General features: G+C 36.4%; 2 protein-coding genes across 2 annotated transcripts; both read right to left on the bottom strand.

Annotated features, from left to right (window-relative positions):
* Window positions 1–3186: 3186 nt before the first annotated feature.
* On the bottom strand, window positions 3187–6433 carry LOC120633094. Its single transcript, XM_039903203.1, has 3 exons — window positions 6226–6433; window positions 4682–4863; window positions 3187–3397 (listed from the first exon to the last, which is right to left on the bottom strand). The coding sequence occupies exons 1-3, from the start codon at window positions 6379–6381 to the stop codon at window positions 3187–3189; spliced, it is 549 nt and encodes a 182-aa protein (XP_039759137.1). The 5' UTR covers window positions 6382–6433.
* Window positions 6434–7398: 965 nt separating this feature from the next.
* Window positions 7399–10771, bottom strand: LOC120633526 (TM2 domain-containing protein almondex). The gene is made up of 4 exons (XM_039903757.1): window positions 10489–10771; window positions 9174–9409; window positions 8430–8551; window positions 7399–7812 (listed from the first exon to the last, which is right to left on the bottom strand). The coding sequence occupies exons 1-4, from the start codon at window positions 10580–10582 to the stop codon at window positions 7533–7535; spliced, it is 732 nt and encodes a 243-aa protein (XP_039759691.1). The 5' UTR covers window positions 10583–10771; the 3' UTR covers window positions 7399–7532.
* Between the last annotated feature and the right edge of the window lie 1156 nt (window positions 10772–11927).

Raw genomic sequence — 11927 nt, 5'->3', positions numbered from 1 at the left:
TATACATTGATAAAATGAAATGTTTATAATAATATAACTAAGCAAGTGGGAACTATCCGGAATTTCTGTAATATTTTTTTTTTATCTATAGCTAACACATAACGATTGTAAATTGTTTTGTTACTTAAAGTAGTGTTACACGAATAAGGGCCGAATGATTATTATCTTATTGCACAATTGTAATCTTATATACGGACTAGCCTAGATCACTGAGTTTAGTTGGACACTGGTATATGAATGTTTATTCAACACACACACACATCCCACAAAAAAAGGGTATATAATATACTAACAGAACTTAAAGAAACTTTTGGAATTATTATTCTGGGTACTAAAAAAATTGTAATAGTGAAGGACACAACCAACATTTGTACCATGCTTATTTCTGCTACCAAGCAGCATTGGTCAGCAGTCCGAATAGGTTGATGGACACAGACTCATTGAACTTTGTTTTTCCATTTACAATTACAAGTTGACCATCGTCTTGGTCTGTCAATGTCTTGGAATAATTTACAATTACTTATAAAATATTGTATGAATTCAAACATCAAAGTCCAAAAATAATAAAAAAAACCTGTTGATTAAATGGATGTTTGCGTTCAATGCAATAAAATATGTCTATGTTCTTCGTTTCTCTGAATTTTGTGTGACCAATTAAATTTAGTCTTAGATGATAGGTCTATAACAAATTAAATGTGGATTTAGCTGAATTCATTGGACTGATTTAATATTATATTGTTTAGTGTTGTACATAATTGTCAAATGTCGAATAACTATGAACTTGAGAAAGAACAAAGATTCTCATATTTATTTTTTCTTATTAATTATTTGTTAGAGCAAGAATGTTGTTGAAAGTGTCTAGTTGATTAATTTTAATTATTGTGATTATTATATGTCTCAATGGATGGATCTGTTTTAGCTCTGCGTGGGTAAAGGTACAACTACAAGCGTATTATTGTACAGGAGTACAGGATTCAAGTTATATACTATGTTTTTGTTAGTTGAGGATTTATTCTTGTTCAGTTATGTCCAGCAGTAGAATAGTAGGAGCAATATACCTTCGGCTTCTAGGTTATTACGAAATATTTCCTAAAGCGAACTTCAGGTGGGTCATGTAACTTCAGGTTTGACGGCTGGCTGGCGCAGTGGGCAGCGGCACTGCTTTCTGAGTCCAAGGCCGTGGGTTCGATTCCCACAACTGGAGATTGTTTGTGTAATGAACATGATTGTTTTTGAGGGTCTGGGTGTTTATCTGTATATTATAAGTATTTATATATATTATACATTATTTATTGATCAGCTATCTTAGTACACATAACACAAGCTACGCTTACTTTGGGGCTAGCTGATGGCGATGATTGAATGAATGAATACAAATTCATTGTACACCACTTAAACATATAGAGAAATTGTAAATACAAATTTAACGAAAAGTATACAATTTTGCGGCCGCCTTATCGCTACATAGCGTTTGGTGATGGCGGTGTGTGTATTGTCGTAGTATATTTATTCATTTTTTATTATTCATGTAAAATTCTGTGTTCTGTTTGTATGCAGTCCCCAGAGTGTGCAGTTCTGTTACGGATGATGGGAATGTTTAATACACGTTCCCATCATCCGTAACATCCCTGGGCACTGCCTTCTCTCTCATCAGAGAGGGAATCAGAGGGATGACACCACGCTGCTATAGTGCACGTCTGCGTTGGCTTTAATGTGTTATTATCACATGTTAGTGATAACGGCGGTTTAACGTTTTCCAAACTTCTTGCTGGTACTGTTGACCGGCAAACTCGGGGTACAGTTTATTAGGCAGATTCCCGATTCCGAGTCGAGGATCTCTTCATACGCATTCGAACACGTTAACTAGACCAGCTAGTCAAGAAATAAAGACGTCATCTAAAAAAAAAACACCGGCGCTCTCTAATAATCGTTTTTTTTATGCTCTCGATTGCCTGAGTCCTGACCCGGGAATCGGCCCAGGATTTCTTTGATACATATTTGAAACAGCCGATCCTAAAGACATTTTTAATATGTTATTTAATCAAAATGTTTCTCCCATCCTTATCCATGCAGAATTGATTTTATAAGGTCACAATAGCTGTTATGTTACTTAACATTCTTAGATAATTTCTATACTTAAATTAGTTTAGGGTGAGTTTGTTTGTTAAGATCCGTCCATCGAGACGTTTCTAGATTTGACCTCATTTAACTCCATGTTATAAATTAATCGAATGATGTACTCGTATCTACTGTGAACTTTTTAACTAGTAAATTCTTTGTAAACAGTTTTATGTGACCTTTAGAAATGGGTACATTTGCTGTTGTTAAATATGTAAATAAAAGTTGAATTTATTGTAAATACCTCCATAAAATTATAAAATATATGTTTTCGCTATACACATTGCATTATTATTTGATCCTATTTTATAGCACTATAATCTTGCGTTTCACTTCACCTCTCAGTAGTCTCAGTACCTAATGTGAGAAAATGGGATTTTAATGTTAACCAAAATTGTTCCTTTCAATCTTAATATTTTGGTAAATTTTTATAATGCTTCTTCCCATACCATACCATTGGCGCCACACCGCTGTCGCAATACATCCTGGACCGCCCGTAATGCCCGTATTAAGTTCACTGACGTCACACATTAATGCACGGCAGGAAATATTTTATTTGATTTTCCGCTACTTACTAGTAACAGGAAAAATAAGTTTACCCCCGCTTGGCATGATTACATTATATAATGGTTACAACTTACACGTGCAACCATGCTCGGAGAGTGGAATCGACTGTGGGTGAAGAGTCCCCCGCGGAGAAAATGTATTTTACAGTCTTACCCTGGCTATCCGTGCTAATTAAAGAAGGTATGCGAATGCTTCTTGTAACTTTATTTGAATTTTAAAAAAAACTATAAGTTGATACTTTAATTTTAAATTGCTTCAAATAATATTGTGTAGATACAACTTGACGTTTCAAAAGTGCTTATATTAGGCCTACTTGAAATAAATGAATTTTGACAATTATTTTCTTTCGATAAAGATTAAGTATAGCTTATCTATATAATTTAACTATGAAGTGTTTCAAAAATTATGGTCTAAGTAGATAAAATTTTTTTTTTCGTTATACATTATGGCTATATTAAACTAAACAAAATGCACGCACGTCCTTGACAAGAGCTAGTCATGTCAATTTGTATCACAAGCATATTCGCTGCATATGGAGATCGGGCCTCCTGCGGGAATCGAATAATGCCTCGGGTCGGGGCCGAGGTTGTTCTTCCGGTAAAACGTGTCGCGCAGGATAGCGCAGCGGCCATGGTTCACGTCGCGACCTCGAAGACGCGATTTCTTCTGCTGCCACCCGTAGTCCCAACTCGTCAATAAACGAAAATAAAACCTATGACAACAACTGTTAAATTAACATAAAATTTTGCCTAGTTTTTTGGCACTCATGTCCGTTAAGTTTTGATAATTCGAAGAGAAAACGTTGAAATCTATTAAAATTCTTTATTCGATGAAACTTATATAATTGCTTATTTATGTACAAATTCGATATTTTTTTTGGACGAACATCGAGTGAAATTTCCCGGAATAAATTGATACGGCACCTCTAAGCACAATTTGTTACACGAATCAAAAGAAATATGTTATACGGAGAGTAGAAAGGGAGAACAAGTCTATCTATCATGTCCTTCGTGCCTAGTTCTAAACACTTAGTATTATTTTTGAGCTAATAGGTATACCAACTTATAGCCACAGAATTAGAACATACAGAAACCGTGTACACGACTAATGTGGTTGTAGCAACAAAATACTAAAAAGTATTGTTTCTCGAACAGTCGGTTAGTCAATTTAGTCAATATTTCCATTAAGGAGTTGAGATAGTATTTATTTTACCTCTAATGTTTTAGAACGCATACCATAAAATATTAAAATGAGGAAAAGTGTCTGAGCACACAACAGTCCGTGGGTGTGAAGTCAGAAGTGCGTTTTAACTGTTTTTTGACACAATGCACTTCATGTAATAAAGGCTGAATGAGGGTTCTGAAGGTTTTAAATTCTATGCATATAGCTAATTATGTATAATGAGCGGTGATAGCCTAGTAGTAGAGTAGTTAGGGCTCCCTTTCGGGGAGACCAAGTTCGATACCGGACACGCGCCTCTAACTTTCGAGTTTAGTGAGTTTTCAATTTAAAAATAAAATATCACTGGCATTCACGGTGAAGGAACAAGATCTGAGGACGAATCCCCAGGAGTTCCTGTAGTGGGAAGGTCACGAAACGATTATGATGATGATGATAGGTACGTAGGTATAGACTGCAGTGGCGTGAACAGGGTTTTTGACCAGGGTATGCATAAAAAAAGGAAAATTGCATGTAATGGAAAAAAAAACTCCTTTATGAGTCATACATAATTTTTAGGGTAGCCAGTGCTTTTGTGCTTGTATGAACTGCACGCCACTGATAGACTGATATAGCACCTGATGTTAGGTAGGTACTGTAATAATGCAGTCTAAGCTCATACATTCAGCATTAGTAATTCATGTGGTATGTTAAAGGTAGCGAGAAAAAGGCGGAAGCCGAAAAGGCATATCTCACATTCCCAACTACGGTAGGTATTCCAGATTCCCTTAAAAACGTGGGATTATAAAATAGTTTACGAGAAACCAAACCTACTTACTTTTCTTCTGGCGCCTTCTTGTTTCTCGCTTTAAGATACTGTTCAGCAGCGCCCTTCTCAGTGGACCCGTAAAACAAGTTCATGATTTCTGACTCTATGGGCTTCATAAGGCTGTCGTCGTCGCGACATTCTATATCGTGCAAGGGCACTAATGTAGGCTTTTCGACGGGTTCTTCATAAGCCTAATAGGTATGCAATTACCGAATTGTTTAAATTTTTTGCTTCTCCACTCAAAATTCAAAATTAATTTATTTCAAGTAGGCCTAATATAAGCACTTTTGAAACGTCAAGTCTGTCTGTGTGCATTGACTCTACCACCGGTTCGGAAGGCAGATTCTACCGAGAAGAAGCCGGCAAGGAACTCAGCAGTTGCTCTTTTCCAATATCAACAATTTTACATTTTAAAATTCATTTTTCTATCTTGTGAGAGATGAAAGCGAAGCCGGATTTTTTTAACGTGGGTAAGTAACCAGAAATATGTGCTATTGATGGTAGATATCACACGTGCAATGCAATAAACATATTCTCTCTATATAATAATACTCAGCCTGCCAACCCGAACTAGACAACAGTGGGATCTTGGGCTCTAAAACTCTCACCTAAAAAAATGCTGACTGCTGGCGCACAAGCTGACGATAATGAAACAAACTTGTATTATAATAAAATGTGATAAGCTGTGATAGTTTAGTGGTTAGGGAAAAGCAGTGATAGCATTTTGGTTAGGATCTCGGCTTCACTTTCGGGGGGCAGTGTTCGAATCCCAGCACGCACCTCTAACGTTTCGAAGTTATGAGCGTTAAAAGCAATTAAAATATAATTTATTTAACGGTGAAGTAAACATCGTGAAAGTGAGGAAAAGATCGAGAGTTCTCCATGTTTTGAGTGGCGTGTGGAGTCCATTAATCCTAACTCGGCCAGCGTGGTTGGTGGATTACGGCCTAAACCCTTCTCACTTTCAGAGGAGACTTTACCCTGTAATGGGCCGGTAATAGGTTGTTAAGGTAATAAAATATTTAATTTTTTTTTAACTATCTACCGAGCCCTCAGTGCGCAATTTTTCGTAGATCTGTGAATCGTAGAATGATAGTTTATGCACCAAATTTTTAAAGCAATTGTCTGTGGGGCCCTGGCATTTACCAGGAAAAATCCACAGGATAAATCGAATACGCAATTCTTTTACCTCAGGTCTAAAATGACTGACCTAATTCTCATGTAAGTACCTAATTTGTTGATAGACGCGGGTAGGGCTAGTCGTAACTTTTTGGCATAGAGTTAGTTTCTTCAATACCAAACAGATCTTCGGCAATGTACCATCTACGCACGTTTCGCTCCGAAACTGGAGCATCCTCAGGATATGATGACTTTACAATGAATAGAGTTAGTTGAAAGGACGAAGCGTATCTAACATAGGCTACTTTTGGTTCCGGAAAAAGGGGTGGTGTACAGTTCCTGTGATTTTTTACAACAAATATTAACCTTTCTTAACGTCCTAAAAAAGCAACAAAACGACCTATTTACCGCTAGTTAGAAATATTTGCGTGTACCCGCAACAGTTCCTGAGCTATAGCGATCGTCGCATCGATGCCCCGAGCTTGTTTCTCTTTAGCAGCAAGAAGAGCTGGCATTAGGCTCTGCTGGTACCACGTGCGATCCCGCCGGGCAGTTCGTTTCCAAGCGTCAGCGTAAAAAGCGTGAGACATTTTATCTAAGAATTTAATTGAAAATACTGATAAAGTATATAAAAGAGCTATTAATTAATTTTGTGTCTAAACTTTCAACATTTTATTTTCTATTGATATGTATCGAACTTGATGTTTCGATCTTTGAAGCCGTCATGTTGCCTAAGGATAAAAATAACTTATAAAAACCTTTTTGAATTCAAAAGGCACGCACCAATAACTTTATGGAGCAACGTACATAGTTACCTATGCGCAATTTTAGTATTATTTATTTGGTATCTATGACCCATCACTACGCACTACACTATGAAATAAATAGAATAATTAAAAACTAAACTAAATAAAAAAAAAAAAAAAAATAATAATAATAATATTTGAATTGGTGAAGAAACCTGAAGAACCAGAGATATTGATCAAAAAAAGGACACTCCTTTTGAGATCAATAAGTCTACCAATCCGCACATAGCCAGCGCGGTGGACCGAATGAAAAGGGTTTAGAGAGAACTCTGAACCCGAGAAGGGCTCAGAGTTCTCTCTAAACCCTTCGGAGAGGAGACGTGCCTATAGTTGGCCAGTAATGGTTTGATAATGATGAAGACGTAGATATCGAATCCAAATTCCAAGGTAATAGAAGCTAACACATCAACCTACCTATGTTTGATAGGTAATATAGACGCACTAGAAATATATAAAATTAAATAATTTTATTTAGGTTGTGAGATTACTAATAAAAATTCTAAATACTGCCAGACATAGACAGACTACTTACTTCTTCTTACTGTCATATTAGGCGATACAACAATAGAAACACAAAGCCAATTTTCTATATTTTTATTAAGTAACAATTAATTAATAAATTATGAAGCGGTGATAGCGCATTGGGTAGGAGCTCGACTTCACTTTCGCGGAGCCGAGTTCGAATCCCAGCTCGCACCTTTAACTTTTGTAAGTTATGTGTGTTTAAGTAATTAAAACATCACTTGCTACAACGGTGAAGGGAAACAGCGTGAGGAAACCTGCATGAGAACTCTCATGGTTCTACATAATGTTCTTAAAGGTGTGGTGAGTCCACCAATCCACACTAGGCTAGCTTGGTGGACTACGGCCTTAACCCCTTCTCATTGTAGGAGGAGGAGACCCGTGCTCTGGGTTTATGTGACAAAAACACAAACTTAAATAAAGACAGATCCATCCGCAGGGCCCAGGTGATGTATCCCGATGAGTAGAGCATCTACCAAGGTCCAAACTCCCAAGCCACCGAAACTGAAGAGTTTTCCTATGCCCTCCTGCCAATGTCCGAGGTAAAACCGATCAGCGCCGAAGCCACCAAGGGTTAGCGCAAGTATCAGAGCCGTACCCCATCTTGTGCCAGATGTCCACGAACATCGTATTTTTCTAAGAAACTTTCGTTTGCCCAAGCATATAATGTCGTCTGACACTGTGCAGTTGGTCCTGAAAAAAAAAATACCTAGTTGAATTCCATCATCATTATATCAACCAATGACGGCCAATTGGCTCAGTGGGCAGCTTTCTGAGCCCAAGGCCGTGGGTTCGATTCCCACAACTGGAAAATGTTTATGTGATAAACATTAATGTTTCCCATAAATGGGAATACCATGCACGATCGAAATTGAGCTTGGTACAAGGTGAGAAACTGTTCAGGCGTAAAGTACCGCTTGACCTTATTGAGAATGCCAAGTTACGTCAAAAAAACGAGGATGATATTTATTTTATGGTTTTTGTGCAGCGGTGCCTTATCTCACGGCTTCCCACGCGGATGATCTTACTACATATTTTGTTCCGTTTCACTGTGATATTAATGCCGTACACAACTGTATAAACTAAACTAAATTGATAGGTTTTAGAGTAGTGCCATCCTTTTCACTATGTTCTTTTATGGAAGAGGATAACACTATTTCTAGTGTATTATGTATATAGGACTACCTTAGGAAAACATTTTTAGACAAAAGTTTTTCATTATGATGAATTCTTTGATACCGCATTGGATCAGTAAAGGGAACCCATAATATAAAGCGTAGTTAGAATGATCAAAGATAAAGGTCACTTACAAGTAATACTTTGTGGGCGATGCCAGGGAATTACAGTTAGCTTTCTGTTCACACCTGTGCTCCCATTTCTCTGTTTGGTAACAAAAACGGCACAATGTTGTCCTGTTAAATATTTTTTGGCCCTGTGAATAAACAATAGCATAAACATTTAATCAGGCCACGGTTCTCCTCCCACAATGAGAAGGGTTTAGGGCCGTAGTCCACCACGCTGGCCCAGTGCGGATTGGACTTCACACACCTTTGAGAACCATAGTGTTCTCAGGAACTCTCAGGTACGGAGATTTCCTCTCAATGTTTTCCTTCGCCGTTGAAGCAAGTGATATTTAAATTGCTTAAAACGCACTAACTTGGTACGCGCTGGTATTCGAACTCGGCCCCCCGAAAGTGAAGTTAAGCTCCTACCCTATCGCTATCACAGCTCCACTATTCATTATTGTGAACTAATGCCAATGGTCTTGTTGATTTCAAGTAAACAGGGTTAAATAAAAATTTCCCTCCAATACGAGTGATGTAAAATAATTTGGGTAGGCAGAGCTTTTGTGCATGTATGAATTGCACGCCACTGATGATGATGAATTAATTAAAACAACAATGAATGTCTGACTACTATGCAGTGGCCTCCATACTTAAAGTGTAGAGGTTTATAAAGCTATGGCTTACCGCAGCCCTTCACTACGAGTTGGTAAGCTAAGGTAAAGGGGAATTTACCCTATGCAAGACAAAAAGAACACAAATAAAACTTACATTACAAACCACATTGGCATTAACCCGACAGGTGTAATTATAGTTTCCGCCATACACACAATCACTATCGCCAATACAAGAAATGCAGGGGTAGTTTAGTGTGGAGCAATCTGTGACATTCTCTTCCTTCGTGGGACAGTTCTTCAAGTCATCATTACTGTTGAAATTCACTAAGTTGTTGTTTGTATCTTCTTTAAACTTGCTTTGCTTACTGTGAAGATCCATGTCATTCTTAGCTGTGAAAAATGTATAATTAAATTGTATAAATAAATGTACAATTATTTTCATTTGTAGTTGCAAAATAACTGCTTTTTAATCAATTTAAAAGGGTACTTATAAAAATAAATTAGATTATTTTTAAATTTTTTTGTTACCAGTTCATTAGTTTCAAATAATATACCTCTAAAAGGGTTTTGTTTAAAACCTCTCCCTAGGATATAGAGTAGGAGATGCATGTATGTATTGGGAAGTTGTACATATTAGAAATTGTAACAAACAAACCAAAGACCTTCTTACCTAGCAGAACAAGCTGCTAAGCTAAATTGGCAAGAGGCCAGGTATCTCCAAAGCCCTAATCTTGGTGTATCATTCTAACACCAAGATTAGGGCTTTGGAGATAGCAAGCCTTAGTTCAACCACAGATTATGCTTGTGTGCACCACAAGTAGTTTTGCAGGAAGTCATGGAAAATGAATATTTAATTCCTGTAGTTCACTGCCCTAATATTGTAAATCAATTATGTAAAACATACAAGTCAGTTGAGGTTGAATTCATATGGAGTTTCACTGGGAAGCCAAGTTATTATGTTAGGGTGCCAGGATTCTTTACTCTATTTTTTTCAAAATAGTCTTTTTATACAAGAAATTTTTTAACAACCTTTCAGTGTCAAATATGTTTAAGAAATAGAAAATGAAACATATGTGTCAAAATAAATAAAAACAATCAAACAAAAGATATATATAGAATGAGGTTAAGCCACCTGTGCACACACCGGATTGCTCCACCAGTGGATGAAAAAGAAGAAAAGAAGCAAGTTCCTAGCAAGCAAGACACGAGCAGCACATGACCGTCAAGTGTGGAATTCCTTACAAAAGTCCTATGATGTCCATCAGTTTAGATGATAAAGTGGCAGAAGAAAAAAAAAAAAGAGTTGTTTTGTGGGAGTTAGTCTAATACATGCGCATCATAGCAAACGGTCCTAAAGGGTAATAGTAATATGGGTAGGTAATTGTAAATAAAATTAAATTGTAAAGTGGTAGGTAGGACAAGGGAGGATGAATATATTATTGTAGCAAGAAACAAGCTTAAATACTTACCTAGATCAGTCATATGAATAGTATTGAAAATAACTAAAATAATTAAAACTAAGGAATCTTTAACAGTGACTCTAAGTGGCAAAAGTCTGCACATATTGCCAAACTTTCAGTGATCCGGTTCCGGTAAATCCATTAAAACCATATTCAAATTTACAAGGTGTAAAAGTTCAATCGCAACAATCGCGTAAAAATTGAGATTTTAAAACAGTTTTATTTGTATCACAACCCACAAAAAAGACGTATTATTTGTTTACTGACGTATGGCTGACGGCTGACAGACTGACATTGAGGTCAGTCTACCTCTACCCTCCATAGGTCAGTCTAAAAGAGTTCACCTTGGGTTCTAGCCTTTTTATTTTTAATAAATTAATTTTACCATTCTAGGTCTACAAGTTTCAAAATAAATTCATGCAAAATTACCATGCCATAACGGCCAAACCATTGAACCACACGAAATCAGTTGGAAATTTCGGTTTCTGAATTAATAAATTAATACCGAAAAAAATATGAGTATCTGGATACAATAAATTAAAATCAGTTCTTTCGTTTAGAGGATTATAGATTAGACTATTAAAATATTTTCGCTTTATAATATAAGTCATCATCATCATCACTTCAAACGATTGAAGTCCACTGCTGGACATAGGTCTTTTGTGGACAGTTCCAAAATCCACGGTCCTGGGCCGCTTGCTTCCAGCTATAATATAAGTACTTATCTGCATGGAAATGAAAACCACGTAAGTTACTTGCTACGTCAATGGAACAACGAATTCACTTTCGCATTTATAATATTTATTATAATCCGTTCAGTCATTCTATCAAGAAGACGTACAGAAATTGTTTATCCCAGCAACTTGCATTTTGTGGATCAAAAATTTGCACTTAGCTTAGGTCTCCGGCCCAACTTGTGTCGATGCAAAAAAAACTTATCAGCAACTTTGTGAGAAGGCAAACAAACTAGTCTGGAGTAAAGTCAAAATTCTGATTGTACTCTATTTACATAAAATTAGGGTTCACCTAGAGCCCCACGTAGAACGAGATGGTACGACAACATAGGTAGATGAGGTAATTAGTTACGAATTTGTTCTACCCAGCTTATTTCGAGGATAATAATAATTATAAAAAAAATTGATTTTCAGCTGGCGCGATTTACTGTAGTTTCGTCTTTAGATTTACAAACTTGAAATCAATTCATTAACCAACAATGGGTAAGTTGATAATTTTTCAAAAAATCCCAACATATTGTCTGACCTACCTACATTCTTTTAACAATATGTAGGGTTATAACGGCAATATTAAGGCACAATTTTCTTATTTTTCAAGATTTTACAAACAAAAATAAAAAGTTCTTAAACTTGTTTTAGATTCAAGAAATCTAAAACAAGTTTAAGAACTATTTCGTTTATTTTTTTATTTTCATGATTGCTATCGAAATGTGT

Source organism: Pararge aegeria, chromosome 21 (assembly GCF_905163445.1).
Source record: "Pararge aegeria chromosome 21, ilParAegt1.1, whole genome shotgun sequence".
NCBI classification, from domain to species: Eukaryota; Metazoa; Arthropoda; class Insecta; order Lepidoptera; family Nymphalidae; genus Pararge; species Pararge aegeria.
This window is presented reverse-complemented; position numbering and strand designations above follow the sequence as displayed.

Bases quoted from the DNA above. Each gene is read 5' to 3' on its own strand.
- LOC120633526 (XM_039903757.1), bottom strand. From the start codon at position 10,582: ATGTGCAGACTTTTGCCACTTAGAGTCACTGTTAAAGATTCCTTAGTT. The intron at 9,410-10,488 runs GTAAGTATTTAA...CATTTTTCACAG, and splicing joins TATTCATATGACTGATCTAG to CTAAGAATGACATGGATCTT. The intron at 7,813-8,429 runs GTAAGTGACCTT...TTTTTTTTTCAG, and splicing joins TCGCCCACAAAGTATTACTT to GACCAACTGCACAGTGTCAG.
- LOC120633094 (XM_039903203.1), bottom strand. From the start codon at position 6,381: ATGTCTCACGCTTTTTACGCTGACGCTTGGAAACGAACTGCCCGGCGG. The intron at 4,864-6,225 runs GTACACGCAAAT...CATACCTATTAG, and splicing joins TAGCTCAGGAACTGTTGCGG to GCTTATGAAGAACCCGTCGA. The intron at 3,398-4,681 runs GTAAGTAGGTTT...TTGTTGTCATAG, and splicing joins AAGAAGGCGCCAGAAGAAAA to GTTTTATTTTCGTTTATTGA.